This window comes from Ranitomeya imitator, chromosome 4 (assembly GCF_032444005.1).
Source record: "Ranitomeya imitator isolate aRanImi1 chromosome 4, aRanImi1.pri, whole genome shotgun sequence".
Classification (NCBI taxonomy): Eukaryota; Metazoa; Chordata; class Amphibia; order Anura; family Dendrobatidae; genus Ranitomeya; species Ranitomeya imitator.
In genome coordinates, this window is record NC_091285.1 from 409452351 (window position 1) to 409474355 (window position 22005).

At 44.1% G+C, this 22005-nt stretch overlaps 1 protein-coding gene across 2 annotated transcripts in view; it reads right to left on the reverse strand.

Annotated features, from left to right (window-relative positions):
- Positions 1-22005, reverse strand: part of LOC138674153 (carboxypeptidase A1-like) — a 92025-nt gene that overhangs the window by 48245 nt on the left and 21775 nt on the right. Inside the window, exons 2-3 of one of the 2 annotated variants that reach the window (XM_069762069.1) lie at positions 10035-10062; positions 3361-3442 (exon numbers count right to left, since the gene is read on the reverse strand). In XM_069762069.1, the coding sequence (XP_069618170.1) occupies positions 3361-3375 (15 nt within the window). In that variant the 5' untranslated portion in view covers positions 3376-3442; positions 10035-10062. Of the gene's footprint in view, positions 1-3360; positions 3443-10034; positions 10128-22005 lie in introns of those variants that run through there. The other variant, XM_069762068.1, reaches the window with a different exon arrangement.

A 22005-nucleotide genomic window follows, 5' to 3' on the forward strand; every position in this document is an offset into this window, starting at 1 on the left:
TCTTATTTTTTAATTTCATGTATAAAATACTGGCAGAAGATGCTTAAGAATGGACTGGTCAATTTTCTTTCTGCTTCATGACTTTTGAAGCTTGAAGCAGTTAAAAGAAGTTACAAAAGACTCAAAACATGCACAAGATTTTTGGCATTGCACTGCATATGTTCATTATTTTTAAGGGTTTTTTTTTTTTCAGATCGTTTTCAGGCAGAATCAGTTTGAAAAAACCACTGTGTGCACATACCCTAAGACAGCTGTACATAAACGAGTGACCATAAACCTCAATGATCAAAAAACAGTACTGCAGATTCTCCTCCTATTAATTTGGATAAAAAATAGAAAATATGAAAAGAAGTAAAGAAATATAATCTTTATAAAACACAATCAACAAGGTTAAATAGCATAAATCTCAAAGTGCAAAGTGTTGTCACATGCAGCAGGGGAGGACAAGATGACACAGAATTTATGCCAAGTACAAAGGAATTAAATAAATAGTAAAAATTTGTGTATCTCAAATGATGTCAAATTGGAGCACCACAAATCTGGCGAAAGACAGTATAATTATATACAGTGGTGAAAATAAGAATTTGGAACTGATTTTACAAGTTTTCCCACCTACAAAGAATAGAGATGTCTATAACTTTTATGGTAGGTACACTTCAACTGAGACAGAATCTAAAAAAAAAATGTTTGAGACTGTGGTCCCAGCTCTCTTCAGGTAATTGACCAGGTCCTCCCATGTAGTTCTGGGGCTGAATTCTAACCTTTCTCAGAATTATCCTTACCGGAAGAGGTGAGATCTTGCACGGAGCCGCAGACCAAGGAAGACTGACAGTCATCTTGTGTTTCTTCCACTTTTTAATAATTGTGCCAACAGTTGTTGCCTTCTCACCAAGCTCCTTGCCTATTGTCCTGTAGCCCATGCCAGCCTTTTGCAGGTCTACAATTTTGTTCCTTCTGTCCTTGGACAGCTCATTGGTCTTGGCCATGGTGGAGAGTTTGGAGTGTGATTGAGTGTGTGGACAAGTGTCTTTTATACATGTAACGAATTGAAACAGGTGCAATTAATAAAGGTAATGAGTGCAGAGTAGGAGGGCTTCTAAAACTAACAGATCTGTGAGAGCCAGAATTCTTGCCAGGTGGTGGGTGATCAAGTACTTATTTCATGCAATAAAATGAAATTTAATTATTTAAAAACTTAAAAATAATACAATGTGATTTTCTGTTTTTTTTTTAGGCTACGTTCAGATTAGCGTTGCGCGCCGCTGCGTCGGCGACGCAACGCACGACGCACGAAAAAACGCGTGCAAACGCACGCAAAAACGCTGCGTTTTGCGACGCGTGCGTAGTTTTTTTGACGAAAATCGGACGCAAGAAAAATGCAACTTGTTGCGTTTTCTTGCGTCCGACGCTAGCGTCAAAAACGACGCAGGTGTCGGAAAACGCAACAAGAAAAACGCATGCGTCCCCCATGTTAAACATAGGGGCGCATGACGCGTGCGTCGCCGCTGCGTTTCCCGACGCAGCGTCGGGAAACGCTAATCTGAACGTAGCCTTAGATTGTTTCTCACAAGTGAAGTGTAGCTATGATAAAAAGTACAGTCCTCCCCACTCTTTGTAGGTGGGAAAACTTGCAAAATCCGAAGTGTATCAAATACTTATTATACCCACTGTAGATGAGAAATAATATTTTTCCTATTATATTATACTAGATGGCAGCCCGATTCTAAAGAATCGGGAGTCTAGAATCCATATATACTTTATTTATTCAAATGTAAGAATAATACAATTAATAAATAATAGTAAGAAAGAACAAAAAATGGCTGCACTCACCAGCTCTTGACAATTCTTGTTATTTAAGGTACAGTTACACAGGATCCATGAACATGCTTATGAGGGGAGGGATGAAAGACATCAGACGACAACTTTGCGTGTTGTGGGCAGTGTCAGGTAGTAGGAAAATAGCCAGTTAATAATAGGCAATAGTTCTTTGCAGGAATGCAGATATTAATAAATAGGCAGTTTATATTGCAGAGAAATTGCTGGGCAATAATGGACAATGTCCTTATGTGGCAAATAATAGAGCAATATACCCAATGTGGCAAAGAAGAGGTTAATAAACGGCAGTCTCTCAGTATAACAGTCAGTGAATAATAGGCAGTATATGGAGAAAACACCAAACAAAAGTTCAAAATTGGTGTGAAAATGTCACTGAACCACTTCACAACTAAATATATATAGTTTTGGTAAATGGTATTATCATTTTTTTGACGAAATTCGGCAGGAGCTTGAAGAGCAACGTCACTGGGCCCGCCTCCACGCAGTAGAAACTTGCTGTGAGGTAAAAATTCAAAAATCACACCAAAATGGCGGGCGGAGTGTGTCACAGTACGGCACGTTTCTGATTGGTCGCACGCAGCAGGCGGCAACCAATCAGACACTGGACACTGTTGACGTCACTTATCTCCGGACATTAGCTCCGGACATTAGCTCCGGACATTAGCTCCGGACAAAGCCACGGAAGTTGGCACAAATTGCAGGAAGTAGTATTCTAGGCAATTATATATTAGATACTTGCTACCTCATAACATGCCTAAATGACAAGATATTTTATTTAGAACAGTAGTAAATAATATTGGTTAATCAAGAATACAACATATAACAATGAAAAACTGCATAACCATCGCTTGTCCTATCACAATGGAATGGTGCCAGCCCTGACATGCGTTTCAGCAATCAGCCTTCTTCTGGGGGTTGTGCCATGCCAGCGGAGGGCCAGTCTCACGGCAATGTCCAATAGAAACGACTCCTGCATTACTGTACAATAATGGACGGTCATTGTTCTACAAGATATTAATTCATGGGATGCACTTGATTTTTCACAAACTGCTTCTGCATTTTGGCCTAATTTATGTTATAGAAATTACGCCGTGCAATTTGTCAAGAGTTGTTGTTCATCAGTGGTTGTATTTACCTAATTTTAAGACCTTCTAAGGACCGAATGTTATTTTATTATGTCCTCATGCATAAAACCATGGAATTACTTTTTCTCATGACTGTACTGTAGATTGATGAGTAAATAAATAAATTAATTTATTATGCTGCAATTTTCTAGGAGGTAAAAATACTAATGATAAGTGCCCTTGAAATACATAATCATCTTTTGCAAATATAAGGTTGTCACAGATAGGCAATATATGCATGTACATGTCGAACATTACACATTATAAATGCCGATCAACACAGGAAAGGATTTCGATAAAGCAGGAAATGCTGAACTGACATCTGCTGGTCATTCCTGTTTTTGCACCAGTTCTGCACGATTAATTCTATATGGTTTGTAATAAAGGTCATAGTAGGTACCTGTAAATGCTTCATGGCTTCCAATTCTCTTAATATATCCAATTGTGCTTCATCTTTGACATAAGCGCGTAGAACCTGATCTCTATATTCCCAGAAAATAAAAATATTTTGAATAGTATGTTACATAACTGCAAGCAAATCATGACATAGATTCTATGTTGAATAGAAACATATTAAAATATAGCACAGTTTACAAGAGTCTATAACCTGCTGTTTTGTACATAGAGGAATAAAATAGCCCTCTAGCGAAAGCCATTGGGTAATAGATAACGGCCTCTCTATTCACCGGGAAAATTAAGGACTGTAGTAGCCGTTATCTGCTAAAGCAGACTTTAGAAAATTTTGGCCCGCAGACCATATTTGGCCCTTTGGCTGTTCGTATCAGGCCCGTGAAAGGGGACAGCAAAAGGGCTGTAAGCATTGGTTCACGAGTCGCATGCCCCGGCCACCCTCCCAACCTCAGTCCGATGACTTAATTTCACAGCTATCTGCATCCTTGGCATGCAGATACCAGTGAATATAATGGTGGAGGAAGGATCCATTGACTATGTCTTTCACCATTCTGCCTGTGTGACTAAATGCGTCACCAAAGCAAGCACAGCAATGTCATTAGTTTGTGCCTGCTGAGAAGCCTCACTGTGCAGAGCAAATACCGGAGCCAAGCAGCACGCTGGGTGAATCGGGGTCGAGATGAGTATTGTGTGTTTGTATTTTGGGGGTATTCACTTGAAGGAGGAATATGTGCAGCCACTATTATGTATTTGGGACTGTTGGGGATATCATAATGTTTTGTGCGGTTGTGGGGGACCATACTGTGGGAGTTCTCATTCCATGTCAGAGTCTGTGAGGAATAATACTGTGGGGGTCCTCATTCTGCATAAGAGGGTTGTGGTGGTCCACATGCCAAGTTAGAAGCTTTGGGGGATCCTACTGTGGGGGGTCCTCATTCTATATTGGGTGGTTATGAAGCTCGTACTGTGGGGGTCCTCCTTCTGTTTTGGAAGGTTGTGGAGGTTTTCAATCTGTGTAGGAGGCTGTGGAGTATCATACTGTAGGGGTCCTCATTCGATGTTGGAGGCTGTGGGGGATCATACTGTGAATGTTCTCATTTTGTGTTGGAGGCTGTGGGAGATCATATTGTGGGGGTCCTCATTTTGTGTTACCGAGCTGTGGAGATCATACTGTGTCGATAGTGCTGTGAATTCCATTATTGTGTTGAGGGGCTGTGGGGGATCATATTGTGGGAGTCATGATTCTGTGTTTGAGGGCAGTGGGGGATCATATTGTGTGGGGGGACTATAGGGGCTGTGGGGGCCATAATACTGTTTTGGGGGCTGTTGGTGCCATATTGTGTAGGGAGGTGTGGGAGCCATCGTATTCTGGGGGGAGGCTTTTAAAGATCAAACTGTTTGTGGGGACTGTGCAAGCATACATGTTTGGTGAGGGCCATCAACCTGTATTTAGTATCATGCTTTTTGAGGGTGTGTGTCATAATGTATATCGGGGCTGAGGTTTCCAGTATGCTATGTGGGGAGCTGTATGACCATCATAATGTGTGTGCAGACTGTGGGAACATTATGCTATGTTGCTTACTATGGGTGTGTCATACATTGTGTGGGAGCAGTGAGGACATCATACTATTTTGGGGGAAGATGATGATCATAGCACAAGGGCCGAATAACAGGAGCAGTATGATTATTGCTCTTTATAAACTTGATAACAATCAGTAAATTATGGTTTTGATCTGCTCGATAATAAGCAATACAATTAATACGAATAAATAATATCTTAATGACAATTGAACAAAATTTCAAAGTATTGGCTCTGCTCTCCGTAACTGTTACGGTCTCTCTTATGACCTCATGAGAAAATGAATTGCCCACTTCTTTGCTAAAGCAAATGTGACTGCAAATTCTCCATCAGCCCTAGAGAATCATGAAAATATGCAAGGCACCAAGATGTCATTGGAGTTCTCAGTAAGACTTTAAAGAACAATATTAACAATTCCTGCAATGTTTTTTGCACAGTAAACGGGCAAAAAGAAAGTCAACAGCTTTGGTATAGAGTCGGCATCTTCTGCTTTTTTGTCTCCTCTTGAAACTATTCCTTTATCTTCTGGGTCTAACTGCATATAAAGGGGATAATAGATTCATTTAACAGGGTTGACCGGTCCACATCGATAAGTCTGCAGACTTAATGAATCCTCTCAGCACATGCACTGTGCACTGTGGTGATTCGCTGTTTTTTTGACTGGTGACTGGAGGGTGTGTATGCGTTATACATACTCCCGGCCACTGGGCGCAGACTTGCTTCAATACACTTGAAACCACATGCTGCCACTGACTCACAGTTGGTCCAGCATTAGGGCTGGCTGTAATAAGCTGCTGCAGTCAGGTGAATCATACACTTCTACATGGCACAAGTCACCTGACTGCTGCAGATTTTTACAGAATGCAATGGTCCTGTGGCTAGAGAGTACAGTGACGTCATCACTCCTGGGGTTAATCTGTAGGTTAATTGCGCACTGAATCTGCCTGGTGCCTGCATTTAGAGCCCTGCTGCTGGGAGGAAATTAACTCTATTCCCCAACTGTAATCGTTTGGGTTTCAGTCACGAGGGTGGTGCCGGTGGGTCTAGTCACCACTCTATGCATGGAGAGCGGTGGCTGTAACCGTGTCCCCAACACTGACTGACAGCCAGCCTTGCTGAATGAACTGCACCAGTGCCACCCTGTGGCTGAAATCCGAACTCTGCCGGGGGGTGGGGGGGTGGAATAAAGTTAATTTCCTTCTAGCATTGAGGCTCTAAGTGAGGACGCCGTGCAGGTTCCGAACACCATTACCCCGCAGACTAACCCCATAACATGAGGTTAATAGCATTTTTCATGTGACAGGTTCCCTTTAACTACTGCCCTGCTGGAAGATACCAGACTGCATTTAGTTCTCTGCTACTCCTGTGTTCAACTATTACTCTGCTGGAAGATATCAGACTGCATTCCTGTGATTACCGTAACTTCTTCCCTTTCAGAATAAAATAGTTTCTTATGCACTTTCTGTTCCTGTGTGTATCCACACACCTGCCTCTGCTTCACCTTAGCTATCTGGTCTGCTTGCCACATGATTGTCGACCATCCTGCATACCCTGCTGTCCTGGCCCTTGCTGATCCACGTTTAATCCATAAAGACCCACTCTACTACCTCAATGGCTCAGATCCTTGCTGCTCATTACAGCTTAGAATCCACCTCATCAGGTGAGTCCATAGTCACCAGGTGAGTCCTTGCTGAAACTATATGTTACCAAACTTCTCACACATTCTATAAAAAAAGAGACTTCCACGGTTGCTCAATTTACTGCTTTCATTATCTTTCCTACACCTCTCAAATAATAATTACTTATTATTTGAGAGGTGCAGTGAAACACCACCAACAGCCCAGTCAATCAGGGCGAGTGCGTGAGACTGGGTCACAACTTGGTGATGTAAGGTCAACCTCCAGAGTCCGGAAGCTGATTTGACATCACCGGATGTCAGCGGCGGCTGCAGTCGGGGATCACGTGATCGGGACTGAGCTAGCAGTGATCAAGCCACTCAGAGGCAAATATGTTAACATAAGGTATTTGCAAAAAAAAGTCTTATTTGAAAGTTTTAAATCGTTGTGCACAATATACATGGTAGTGGACCATCTCTTTAAATACTTTAGTACAGATTTTTAATGTCAGCTTGTCATACATGTCAGATTCCCTGTGTCAGTATGGGAATTCTGTCTCTTAATCCAATAACTTTTACTTGAAGCTTTTATAGTCAAATGTAAAAACTATAGACTATTTAATTAAAAAAAAACAATAATAACATTTGAGATTCCCGTAACTTTTTGACATCCCAATACACAGATCGATACAAGAAAATACCTAAAAAATCTAGTACCTTAGGACAGTTGTGATCCTATGTCAAACTTCAAAACCATAAAATTAAATAGATGAAGGAAACTATTTTATTATTTATTTTTTTTATTTAGAATAAAATTAAGGGACACCTAAAGTAACAAAATAAAGTATATGCATATTCAAAAATATAGAACAATAGTGCATCATATAAACAGTTTCTAGCATCATAGTTAACAGAAAGAGGGAAATAACGTGTAAGTTAACATTCATGTATTGATTTTGTTTCAAGGTTCTATGCGAAGAGAACATTTTTTATTCCAACTGTGCTATTTGTTCTGATATCTGGGCAGCGTCATTATTTTTGGCATAAATAAGTTTGTATAGCCTATGTAGAGATACTTTTTCAATAGCTTCAGATAATGAAGGAATTTGTCAATTTCCATTTCAACGGAACTACATTCTTAACCACTAAAAAGATTAGGGGTAATAATTATTTTAATTGTGGATCAGTGAAGCTATGTAATTCCACGTGTTTTTAAGATTAGGACAATCCCCCCCAAAATGGCCTCTATGCATTATATACAGTATATATATATATATGACATCGGCTTTGTTTATGATTAGAATTCTAATCAGGACATGGTTTTTATATATAGATCCATATTATATGATGCCCAGGTAATTTCCCATATACAATGATTTATATTTGTTTGCATTATTACTGTCATACAATTTGATGTAACTTTTTATGGCTAGTCAATATTATTATAATTATTATATCACGATTTATTCCATGGTGCTTTACATTCAATATTACTTGTACCAACGTTTTGTGTATATTATATATTAGTCGGGGTAGTATCTCTTTGGGGGACCTTTTTGTCTCTTCCTTCCGGGAATGCATTTTATCTAATACTATCATATTTTCATCTGTATCCTGACTGGTTTGTTGTTTTAGCAGATATCTTGACATGTATATGTACCATATACTGTTTTGCAAGTAGATAATAAACTTTATTTTATATATTTGGTTATCCTTTATATGCATTTCAATAATAGTATTATTTTGATCATGCAAAGATAATCTTGACTTGAAAGCATTTTTTTTTTGGTTGTTCAGGTTTGTCCTTTTGGGAAATTCAAAATAGTGGAGAACATTTTGTAGATTATTAAATCTCAAACAATTTTATGTATATATCCCGTGATTCCATATCCTCGCCAACATAGAGGGTATTGTTCTTTATATGCTTATGTCAATCTATTAGGAGTTAGGGTACGTCCCCACGGTCAGTAATTGGCAGCGCTTTGGATGCAGCACATGTTCGCATGTGTTCATTGAAGATGCGCCACATGCCCGTTTCCGCAGGTAAGCTGCAGGCGTCGGTACAAGCATAGTGACAATAAGGTACAATGGTGTGCACTCAGTCAGTTTAGAAGGTGAGGTGCAGGTGTCATGGACTAAAGAGTCCCCGTACAAGTAAAGTTTAGAAGACACCGCATACTCTTAATAGATATTTATGCAAATTGTGCAAAATTTATTAAATATAACACTACACATTAGTGACACATGGGAGCAATGTACAATTCAAGGATAGGCGACCACTTGTATTAACAATTCAATTGACGTTTCGGCTCTCCTGAGCCTTAATCATAATATCGCTACAAAAATACAAAAAACAGAACAAGGGTAAATAAACACAACAAAAAGTATATACATATATACAGCTTCCGTGCATGATGAAACAATAAATAGTATGCCAAGGTATAAGATGGATGGCAAGCAACTAGATAGATTTACAAGCACCAAGGATGCACCGAAGTGAATAGAACTCCTAGAGTCATATCAGGTGTGAACACAAAAGGAGGTCAAGAGGTCAAAAGGTTAGGAGCAAGAACAGAAGGGAGGCAGGACAATAGGAACTCCTTACCTTAGTAAAGCAATGGTAGGTACACATTCAGGGGTTTCAGGGGCTCCGGGCGTGTGTCAGTGGGGGACCTGGGTGAGTGGCTGACACACGCAGTGTGCATGCCCAGGAATCCCAGCCCCGCACTGTGCATAATGCATAACACACTGCGGGGCTGGGATTACCAAGGTGGGTGGCCGCACTGGCCGCACAGGCGCATTCTGCAAGCCTGGCTGGGACGTCAGATGGCCAGAGCTTACTGCGCCTGCACGAGACAGTACTACACAGCGCAGGCGCCGGATTTCATGCTAAAACAGCGCGGAGGGGGCGGCACCCGGAGCCCCTGAAGATTTGAGTGACGGCAGTGTGGCGGTTCAAACAGGGGGGTGAGGACCTGCCTCCCTGGCGAAAGATAGGTATTTTGGAGAGGTTATAAAACGCTTTATTTTGGGAATACATGCACCAAAAACTAAAAGAGCCACCTTGTTAGAATGCAGCATTACTGCTGCACAAGGTGGCTCTTTTAGTTTATAACAGCTGGAGGGGGTGACAGTGGCCCTATAAAGACTTGCTACATACAGCTCTGCAGTGTGGATCAAGCCTTCTAAACACAAAATAAGAAAAATGCATGCAAGTCTGTGAAGAACTGACTTGAGATAAAAATAATTCCATCCTTTAAATGGCAAAATGTTGCAATGGCAATCTTATCTATCAGAACCTAATATCTCATTAGGTTCTGATAGGTTAATTGATCAATAAATTCTCATCTATCGGCTACCAGAAAAGAACAAATGTGCATGGAATGCGTATAAGTAATATGAGAAAATTCAATAAGAATTTTCATTACAACTGACAATAAGACTTTATTGAAATAAAAAGAGGACTTACCCAACAAAAGTCTTTTGGCTGCAGGCAGCTGCAAAGAAAATTGTGAAAACAATCAAAATCTTCATTTTGTCTAGTATTTAGAGCAACAGAACTAGGTATAGGAGAATGTGGTCATTTATATTGCTTAACGCGAGACTTAACCAAGGACTTTTTATATCAAAAGTCATTAATTATTTCCTGGCATCAGCCATGCTACATATGATAGATAATACCGTTGTTCACAGAAGGCATCTGTTCTTTCACACTTACTTGGCTGATGATCTACATAATCATTCATGTGTAATATGTGTATTTACGTTGGATTAGAGACACTCTGACAATGTGATTTTCAGATCTGAGGTGTCTACACATTTGCTAACTGCTGAAAATACATTAGGTTCTATTCACACTGGCATTTATGAGTTCCATTTCTCTGTTGCGTTTTAGGTTCAGAGAAACAGATTTCATATGAAGAACAGATCCGCTGCAAAACAGATGCAAACTGAAGCAGAAGGGTCTCATTAACTATATTAAGGTCCATCTTATTCCGGGTTTCTGTCTACTTATTGTACAGACCAAGTGCAAGCTGCACTCTATTTTAGTTAATGGGACCCTTCTCCATCAGATGCATCTGTTTGTAATTGATCTGTTTTCCGCAGGAATTATTTTCCTCTCATCATAAATGAAACACGAGGGGTGTGTGAAAAGAGTCTTAGCTAGTAGTAGAGGCTCTAGTTAGCTGACACTATATTACTGTGGATTTTTATTATGTACAGTCATGTGAAAAAGTGTTTGCCCCTTCTTGATTTCGTATTCTTTTGCATGTTTATCACACTCAAATATTTCAGATCACCAAATTTAAATATTAGACTAACACAACCAGGGGTGGATTAAGGGTAGCCAGGGCCCCGGGCTGTTCCGACACTGTGGGCCCCCCGGTCATGTGACGGGGTCATGTGATGGGGTCATGCGATGGGGTCATGCGATGGGGTCATCATATACCTGAACCAGATTATTCCAGAAAAACAGTTGCTGTGTGAATCTATAACGTGTCAAACATCCATTGATCTAGTCAATTTACCCTTCAGTTCAGTATATAGTATACAGTGTATAGTGTCAGTGTATAGGTCACACTGACTCACCAGTGACGTCTCTAGATGAAGTCCTTCATCTTTCATCCAACACAGACTGCCATCACTTTATCCAGCCAGGGCTCATCTCTAAAGGAAATAACACAGTTATCTCGAGCTCCGCTTGCAGAACACATTACTTAAATTTTCCCAACTTCTACATTACACCACATGAAGAAAAAGAGGCAACATAGTGTCACTCTACACAGTAACAGGACCGCCCCCCCATTTAAAACAGTATACTCAAAAAATAAAATAAATACATCACAACTTCAGCCATATGTTCTCCCATCCTGCCCTCATGAGTATCCATCCTGCCCCATATGATCTCCCCATCCTGCCCCATCAGTCTCCATCGTATCCATCCTGCCCCATGATCCTGCAAGATCTGTCTCCAATCCTGCCCCATGTCTTTCATTCTGCCCCATGTCTCCAATCATGCCCCGTATCTACATTCTGCCCATGTCTCCAGTCCTGCCCTCAGTGTGTCCAGCATCTCTACCCCCAGTTTCCAGCATCTCTGCCCCCCAGTGTCCAGCATTTCTGCCCCCAGTGTCCAGCATCTCTGCCCCCAGTGTCCAGCATCTCTGCCCCCAATGTGTCCAGCATCTCTGCCCCCAATGTGTCCAGCATCCTGCCCCCATGTGTCCAGCATCCTGCCCCCAATGTGTCCAGCATCCTGCCCCCAATGTGTCCAGCATCCTGCCCCCCAATGTGTCCAGCATCCTGCCCCCAATGTGTCCAGCAATCTGCCCCAGTGTCTCCAGCACATTGCCCCAGTGTTTCCAGCATCCTGCCCCCAGTGTGTCCAGCATCCTGCCCCCAGTGTGTCCAGCATCTTGCCCCCAGTGTGTCCAGCATATTGCCCCCAGTGTGTCCAGCATATTGCCCCCAGTGTGTCCAGCATATTGCCCCCAGTGTGTCCAGCATATTGCCCCCAGTGTGTCCAGCATATTGCCCCCAGTGTGTCCAGCATTCTGCCCCAGTGTGTCCAGCATATTGCCCCCAGTGTGTCCAGCATCCTGCCCCCAGTGTGTCCAGCATCATGCCCCCAGTGTGTCCAGCATATTACCCACAATGTGTCCAGCAATCTGCCCAGTATGTCCAGTATAATGCCCCAGTGTGTCCAGCAATTTGCCCCAGTGTCTGACTCTAGCATTGCCCCCAGTGTGTCCAGCAATTTGCCCCAGTGTCTGACTTCAGCATATTGCCCCCAGTGTGTCCAGCAATCTGCCGCAGTGTCTCCAGCATTGCCCCCAGTGTGTCCAGCAATCTGCCCCAGTGTCTGACTTCAGCATATTGCCCCCAGTGTGTCCAGCAATCTGCCCCAGTGTCTCCAGCATTGCCCCCAGTGTGTCCAGAAATCTGCCCCCGTGTGTCCAGCATATTACCCTCAGTGTGTCCAGCAATCTGCCCCAGTGTGTCCAGAATATTACCCCCAGTGTGTCCAGCAATCTGCCCCAGTATGTCCAGCATATTGCCCCAGTGTGTCCAGCAATCTGCCCCATTGTCTGACTTCAGCATTTTGCCCCCAGTATGTCCAGCAATCTGCCCCAGTGTGTCCAGCATTGCCCCCAGTATGTCCAGCAATCTGCCCCAGTGTGTCCAGTCCAGCATATTACCCCCAGTGTGTCCAGCAATCTACCCAGTATGTCCAGCAATCTGCCCCAGTGTCTGACTTCAGCATATTGCCCCCAGTGTGTCCAGCAATCTGCCCCAGTGTGTCCAGCATTGCCCCCAGACAGTGTGTCCAGCAATCTGCCCCAGTGTGTCCAGCATGAGCATTGCCCCCAGACAGTGTGTCCAGCAATCTGCCCCAGTGTCTCCAGCATTGCCCCCAGTGTGTCCGACTCCAGCAATCTGCCCCAGTATGTCCAGCATATTGCCCCAGTGTGTCCAGCAATCTGCCCCAGTGTCTAACTCCAGCATATTGCCCCCAGTGTGTCCAGCAATCTGCCCCAGTGTGTCCAGCATATTGCCCACCGACGTGTCCGGCATTCCGGCCCGCCCGGGCCCCCCGGATTGCCATTTGCAAAAAAAACAAAAAAAAACGAGTTCTCACCTGACCTGCGCTCCAGTGGCAAACTCCCTCCAGCAGCGCGCACTCGCCAGCGACTGACAATGACGTCAGACGCCGGCGAAGTGTGCGCTGCACCTGCGGCCGACTTCAGGTGCCAGCCTGCAATTGGCTGGCGGCTGTTGTTAACTATTGACGCACGGGCGCGCGCCCGCATATCAATAGGTGAAACTGCCGCAGCAGCGGTAGGGGCCCGGTGAGCAGATGAGACGGGGCCCGAGGCGGGCCCCCTCTGCCCACCGGGCCCATACGCCAGTCAGAGCAGTAATGCCCTCATGGTGGCGGGCAATCAGAGCGGTAGCCCAGGGCCCCCCCAAAACCACTTGGCCCTGGGCTACCGCCCAGATTGACCTTATTGTAATCCGCCCCTGAGTTAGGCTGGTTTCACATTTGCGTTTTTTTGGGTGCGTTTTTGCGGTAAAAAACGCAAAAAAGCGCATGGTGAAAAAACGCATGTAAACGCATGCAAACGCTGCGTATTTTTGACGCATGCGTTTTTGCATGTGGTGTAAAAAACGCGGCGTTTTACCGCGTTTACATGCGTTTTTTCATGCGTTTGCGTTTTTTAAACGCATGCTGAGAAATGTGTGACAGCTGCCAATCATTAAAAAAAAGTAAAAAACCCACTATAAACAGAAATAGTTAGGGTTAGGGGTAGGGGTAGGGTTAGGGGTAGGGATCATAACCCTAACCCTAAAGGGATCCTAACCCTAACCCTACCCCTAACCCTAACCCTAACCCTACCCCTAACCCTAACCCTAACCCTACCCCTAACCCTAAGGGATCCTAACCCTACCCCTAACCCTAACCCTACCCCTAACCCTACCCCTACCCCTAACCCTAAGGGATCCTAACCCTAACCCTACCCCTAACCCTAACCCTACCCCTAACCCTAACCCTAACCCTACCCCTACCCCTAACCCTAAGGGATCCTAACCCTACCCCTAACCCTACCCCTAACCCTAACCCTACCCCTACCCCTACCCCTAACCCTAAGGGATCCTAACCCTACCCCTAACCCTAACCCTAACCCTACCCCTAACCATAAAGGGGTTAGGGTTAGGGTTAGGGGTAGGGTTAGGATCCCTTAGGGTTAGGGTTAGGGTTAGGGGTAGGGTTAGGATCCCTTTATCACCTTTACGTTGGGTGGTGGCATATTAGTGTGTTTTCAGGGTTTTTAATAAAAAAACGCATGCGTTTTTTAACGCAAAAAACGCATGCACCAAAAAACGCATGCGTCCCCATTGACTCCAATGCATTTTTTGACACAAAAAAAACGCATGAAAACGCATGCGTTTTTTTTTGGTCCAAAAAACGCTTCTAAAAATACTACAAGTAGCATTTTAGAAAAAAAACGCATGCAGTAAAAAAACGCATGCGTTGCAAAACGCGACCAAACGCATACACAAAAAAACGCATGTGTTTTCAATGTTAAATATAGGAAAAAAAAACGCATGCGTTTTTTTGAAAAAAAACGCAGCAGACAAAAACGCAAGTGTGAAACCAGCCTTACACAACACAAGTAAACACAAAATGCAGTTTTTAATTAAGGTCTTTATTTTTAAGGGAAAAAGAAATGCAAATGTGAAAAAAGTAATTCCCCCCCCCCCCCTTAAAACATGAATCACATTTTTGGGAAGCGGAGTTCAAATTCCCTAGCCATCCCACACTTTTTCACACAACTGTAAATCTATGCTGAAGATCCACACCAAATATGTACAGTGGCATGTAAACGTTTGGGCACCCCTGGTCAAAATTACTGTTATTGTGAACAGTTAAGCAAGTTGCAGATGAAATGATCTTGAAAAGGCCTAAAGTTAAAGATGACACATTTCCTTTGTATTTTAGGGGAAAAAAAGTCATTTTTTACATAATAAAAATTAAAACAGAAAATGGGTCAATGCAAAAGTTTGGGTAGACTTGGAGATTTGTGTGCTGGGTACGGAAAGAATTCACACCCCTTTACATTTTCACTCTTTGTTTCATTGCAGCCATTTGGTAAATTCTAAAAAGCTCATTTTTTCTCACTAATGAACCCCATCATGTCTGAAAAAAACAGACATGTAGTAATTTTTTCAAATTTATTGACAAATGAAAACTGAAAAAACTGAAATATCACATGGTCATAAGTATTTAGACCCTTTGCTCAGTACTGAGTAGAAGAACCCTTTTGAGCTAGAATAGCCATGAATCTTCTTGGTAATGATGCAACAAGTTTTTCACACCTGGATTTGGGGATCCTCTGCCATTCTTCCTTGCAGATCCTCTAATCCAAATTAGACAAGACCAAGAACTATCAAAGCAGAGAATATATAATAAAAAGGTATATTTTTATTTAACTATATATTAAGTAAAGACAATATAAAAGCATACAGTAAATGTGCACTTATCAAGATATAACCTGTTGGAGTGCAATGTAAGCGTGAAACGATCTTTGTCTGTATTTGCTCCACTGTTTTATCTGCCTGTTGTTGGGATGATAATGCCATAATAAAGGATTTTGTTGCACGGGATGGTATGTGCCAATCTGCTTTCTTTTCTATGGACATGCAGATCCTTTGTTATTTTAGCTGTGTGCTTAGGGTCATTGTCTTGTTGGAAGGTGAATCTTCGGCCAAGTCTGAAATCAGAGCACTTTGGAAGAGGTTTTCATCCAGGATATCTCTGTACTTGGCCACATTCATGTTTCCTTCAATGACAACCAGTCATCCTGTCCCTGCAGCTGGAAAACACCAACATAGCATGATGCTGCCACCACCATGTTTCACTGTTGGGATTGTATTGGGCAGGTGATGAGCAGTGCCTGGTTTTCTCCACACATATCACTTAGAATTATCACCAAAAAGGTCTATCTTTGTCTCATCAGACCAGAGAATCTTATTTCTCATAGTCCGGGAGTCCTTCATGTTTTTTTTAGCAAACTGTGTGTGGGCTTTCATATGTCTTGCACTGAGGAGAGGCTTCTATTTGGCCACTCTGCCATAAAGGCCCAACTGGTGGAGGTCTGCAGTGATAGTTGACTTTGTGGAACTTTCTCCCATCTCCCTACTGCATCTCTGGAGCTCAGACACAGTGATCTTGAGTAGGGTTGAGCGACTTTTAGTTTTTTAGGGTCGAGTCGGGTTTCGCGAAACCCGACTATCTCAAAAGTCGAGTCGAGTGGAATCGGCCGATTATCGCGAAAAGTCGGGGATCGACCGAAACACGAAACCCAATGCAAGTCAATGGGGGAGCATAGTCGGCAGTGAGTGGAGGCCAGGAAAACATGTACAGTGCCCATTTTAATGGCAAAAACATCCATTCTTGTTACTGAAGCTTGTCAATCTTAATTTACCTTATAATAATAGTAAGGCATTGGAAATTGGGGGTCATTTGGCTAAAGTTGTGGGGGGTAGGGCTGGTTCAAGTATTTAGTGGGCCCAGGAAATCTGGACCACGTGACGGCAGTGGAGCAGGGAGAGGTAAGAATTTCAACTTTGCAAGTGCTGTGATCCTGAGCAAGCAGGGGGGGCCCACTCGTTGGCATTGGCACTGGCACAGGGCCCCTCAAAGTACGGTGATGTGTGTTGTGAATTCTGTTGTCGGGCTCCCTCCTGTGGTCATGAATGGTACTTCGGCTGGTTCTGTCCATGGACTTCCTCTGGTGGGTGTTTCTGAGTTTCCTTCCACAGGTGACGAGGTTAATTCATTAGCTGGCTGCTCTATTTAACTCCACTTAGATCTTTGCTCCATGCCACCTGTCAATGTTCCAGTATTGGTCTAGTTCTCTCCTGGATCATTCTTGTGACCTGTCTTCCCCGCAGAAGCTAAGTTCCTGCTTGTATTTTCTTTGGTTTGCTATTTTTCTGTCCAGCTTGCTATTTTTATTGTTGTCTTGCTTGCTGGGAGCTCTGGGACGCAGAGGGAGCGCCTCCGCACCGTGAGTCGGTGCGGAGGATCTTTTTGCGCCCTCTGCGTGGTCTTTTTGTAGGTTTTTGTGCTGACTGCAAAGCAACCTTTCCTATCCTCAGTCTGTTCAGTAAGTCGGGCCTCACTTTGCTTAATCTATTTCATCTCTGTGTTTGTATTTTCATCTTTACTCACAGTCATTATATGTGGGGGGCTGCCTTTTCCTTTGGGGGAATTTCTCTGAGGCAAGGTAGGCTTTATTTTTCTATCTTCAGGGCTAGCTAGTTCCTTAGGCTGTGCCGAGTTGCATAGGGAGCGTTAGGAGCAATCCACGGCTATTTCTAGTGTGTTTGATAGGATTAGGGATTGCGTTCAGCAGAGTTCCCACGTCCCAGAGCTCGTCCTTTATTATCAGTAACTATCAGGTCATTCCGTGTGCTCTTAACCACCAGGTCCATTATTGTCCTGACCACCAGGTCATAACAGGTGTGTTTGCACGGCGGGGGCGCCTCCCACCGGCAGCGACACTTTTGCGTACTATGAGGGGCCCTGTGCCAGTGACGTCGCCAACTAGTATTCCTCCCCCCACCTGATGAAGGAACCTGCACTTTCATCTGCACCTTCCTCTTTGTCCCCGTGTAAGGTGGTATGGTATGCGGGAAGAGGAACCTGACTTTCAGCAGGGTCACAATCTTGCTGTGTAGCGTGCACGGGGAATGTTGCGTTATGGGTCAATGTACCAGCAGACTCATCTATCACTGGCTGGGCAATGGCCAGGATGAGAAGGAAACACAGATATAGGCCCAAAGAATAAAGTGGGCTAAATGCAGTTCAAAATTGGTAACAGGACTAACCAGGGGGCATTGCAGTGGAGGACAACTGTAATGAGAGGCTGACACAGAGAGTAGGCCCAAATCAGTAAGTAGTCTAAATGCAGTTCAAAATTGGCAACAGTAGTAAACAGGCGGCACAGCTTTGTTCAGTGGAGGAGAACAGCAAGGAGCGGCAGACACCGATAGTAGGCCAAATGCAGTTGTTCCATTTAACAACTATTTAACAAGAGCCTGAAGATAGAAGCTCAGGAAAGGCAACCTGGAGAACACCTTGGAGCGGAAGACACCGTCTCTACAACCCAGACCCAACTTGTAGGCCTAATGCAGTGTTGTTTCAACAACTACTTAACGAGAGCTAGAAGATAGAAGCTATGGAGAGGCAACCTGGAGAATATCTTGGAGCGGGAGACACTGTCTCTACAACCCAGACCCGACTTGTAGGCCTAATGCAGTGTTGTTTCAATAACTACTTAACGAGAGCTAGAAGATCGAAGCTATGGAGAGGCAACCTGGAGAACACCTTGGAGCGGCAGACACCATCTCTACAACCCAGACCCAACTTGTAGGCCTAATGCACTGTTGTTTCAACAACTACTTAACGAGAGCTAGAAGATCGAAGCTATGGAGAGGCAACCTGGAGAACACCTTGGAGCGGCAGACACCGTCTCTACAACCCAGACCCAACTTGTAGGCCTAATGCAGTGTTGTTTCAATAACTACTTAACGAGAGCTAGAAGATCGAAGCTATGGAGAGGCAACCTGGAGAACACCTTGGAGCGGCAGACACCGTCTCTACAACCCAGACCCAACTTGTAGGCCTAATGCAGTGTTGTTTCAACAACTACTTAACGAGAGCTAGAAGATAGCAGCTATGGAGAGGCAACCTGGAGAACACCTTGGAGCGGAAGACACCGTCTCTACAACTCAGACCCAACTTGTAGGCCTAATGCAGTGTTGTTTCAACAACTACTTAACGAGAGCTAGAAGATAGAAGCTATGGAGAGGCAACCTGGAGAACACCTTGGAGCGGGAGACACCATCTCTACAACCCAGACCCGACTTGTAGGCCTAATGCAGTGTTGTTTCAACAACTACTTAACGAGAGCTAGAAGATAGAAGCTATGGAGAGGCAACCTGGAGAACACCTTGGAGCGGCAGACACCGTCTCTACAACCCAGACCAACTTGTAGGCCTAATGCAGTGTTGTTTCAATAACTACTTAACGAGAGCTAGAAGATCGAAGCTATGGAGAGGCAACCTGGAGAACACCTTGGAGCGGCAGACACCGTCTCTACAACCCAGACCCAACTTGTAGGCCTAATGCACTGTTGTTTCAACAACTACTTAACGAGAGCTAGAAGATCGAAGCTATGGAGAGGCAACCTGGAGAACACCTTGGAGCGGAAGACACCGTCTCTACAACCCAGACCCGACTTGTAGGCCTAATGCAGTGTTGTTTCAACAACTACTTAACGAGAGCTAGAAGATAGAAGCTATGGAGAGGCAACCTGGAGAACACCTTGGAGCGGCAGACACCGTCTCTACAACCCAGACCAACTTGTAGGCCTAATGCAGTGTTGTTTCAATAACTACTTAACGAGAGCTAGAAGATCGAAGCTATGGAGAGGCAACCTGGAGAACACCTTGGAGCGGCAGACACCGTCTCTACAACCCAGACCCAACTTGTAGGCCTAATGCAGTGTTGTTTCAACAATTACTTAACGAGAGCTAGAAGATAGAAGCTATGGAGAGGCAACCTGGAGAACACCTTGGAGCGGAAGACACCGTCTCTACAACCCAGACCCGACTTGTAGGCCTAATGCAGTGTTGTTTCAACAACTACTTAACGAGAGCTAGAAGATAGAAGCTATGGAGAGGCAACCTGGAGAACACCTTGGAGCGGCAGACACCGTCTCTACAACCCAGACCCAACTTGTAGGCCTAATGCAGTGTTGTTTCAACAACTACTTAACGAGAGCTAGAAGATAGAAGCTATGGAGAGACAACCTGGAGAACACCTTGGAGCGGAAGACACCGTCTCTACAACCCAGACCCAACTTGTAGGCCTAATGCAGTGTTGTTTTAACAACTACTTAACGAGAGCTAGAAGATAGAAGCTATGGAGAGGCCACCTGGAGAACACCTTGGAGCGGCAGACACCGTCTCTACAACACAGACCCAACTTGTAGGCCTAATGCAGTGTTGTTTCAACAACTACTTAACGAGAGCTAGAAGATCGAAGCTATGGAGAGGCAACCTGGAGAACACCTTGGAGCGTCAGACACCGTTAGTAGGCCCTACCGAAGTAGTAGCCCCAATGCAGTTTTCAAATTCCTATAGGCTGAAAACCAGACTATTGATGCTCAGCTTTTTTCAGAGGAGGACAGCTGTATTGAGTGGCGCAGACAGACACAGGTAGTAGGCCTTAAACAAAAAATTTGGCTCAATGCAGTTTAAAAAAGGTTACAGGGGTACACAGGCAGCATTGCTCTGGTCAGTGGAGGACAATTTCAATTATGGACCGCAGACAGACTTAGTACGCCTACAATTAAAAAAAGGATGCTCTATGCAATTTAAAATAGGTTCCACGGGTACACGGACAGCATTGGTCTGGTCAGTGGAGGACTATTGGAAGGAGGGACCGCAGACAGGCTTAGTAGGCCTAACATAACAAAAGTAGGCTGTAGGCACTTTAAAATAGGTTCCAGGGGTACACGGGCAGCAGTGGTCTGGTCAGTGGAGGACTATTGGAAGGAGGGACCGCAGACATGCTTAGTAGGCCTAACATAACAAAAGTAGGCTCTATACACTTGGAATTATCTTGCAGGGGTACACAGGCAGCATTGGTGTTGTCAGCGGAGGCCGATTGTAATGAGTGTCTGACAGTTAGTACTCCCAAAAAATAAATAGATGTTAATGTCTCGCAATACAACAAAATCAAAAAACAAATGGGTGGCATACTTAGGTACAGGGGTGGGCTCTTCTGCTGAGTTTCAGACCTAGTAATTTGGCGCAAAGTATTTACTGGTGTAAATATAGGACACTGCCCCTGACTATTTTAAGTAGCATCATACATGTCAACACATTGGTATTGTCAGTGCCAGGCATTGAAGGATGTCAGCGCATAGACTAAACATTGGTGGAGCTTGAGAGATAATTTTGCAAATCGTAGAGCACTGTTTGAGCTGGGGGGGAAACTGTCTTGTGGCCGGCGGTACAGGCCCAGGGCCCCTCATGTTACAACGGTGTGTCTGACGTTGGTTGCGCGCCACCACCGCCAGAGACACTTTATTGTACTATGAGGGACCCAGTGGCAGTGCCGTCGACCACTCACGGGTGCTTGCGCCAAGTGGCGAGACCACGGCCCCGTGGGGGGAGTTTGGCCATTTAGGGAGGTGTAAACATGTCGTATGCTGGACAAACAGCTGCTGCAAATTACGAGATTGGAAAACTCAGTCAGAGCAGTCCAGAAGCAAGACCTTTTCATTGGAAAGCTAGGTGTCAGCCGGGAAAGGTGGGGCAAAATAATTCGAAATTCAGTAGTGGTTCATTTTAATGAAGGTTAGATCATCAACATTTTGGGTAGCCAGATGAGTCCTTTTTTTAGGTTAATATTGAACCAGCAGCACTGAATACTCTTTCTGATAGGACACTAGCTGCCGGGCAAGCAAGCTCCTGCAATGCATATTCTGCCAATTCTGGCCAGGTGTCTAATTTGGATGCCCAGTAATCAAATGGGAATGACGGTTGAGGGAGAACATCGATAAGGGATGAAAAATAGTTAGTAACCATACTGGACAAATGTTGTCTCCTGTCACTTTGAATTGATGCTGCAGTACCTGTCCTGTCTGCGGTCATAGCAAAATCACTCCACAACCTGGTCAGAAAACCCCTCTGTCCAACACCACTTCTTAGTTGTGCACCTCTAACACCTCTGGTCTGCTGCCCCCTGCAGCTCGTGTGAGAACGATCACCGGCGCTGTGTGCTGGGAATGCCTGAATCAAACGGTCAACAAGAGTTGATTGTTTGGTTGCTAATATTTGTTCCAGGTTCTCATGTGGCA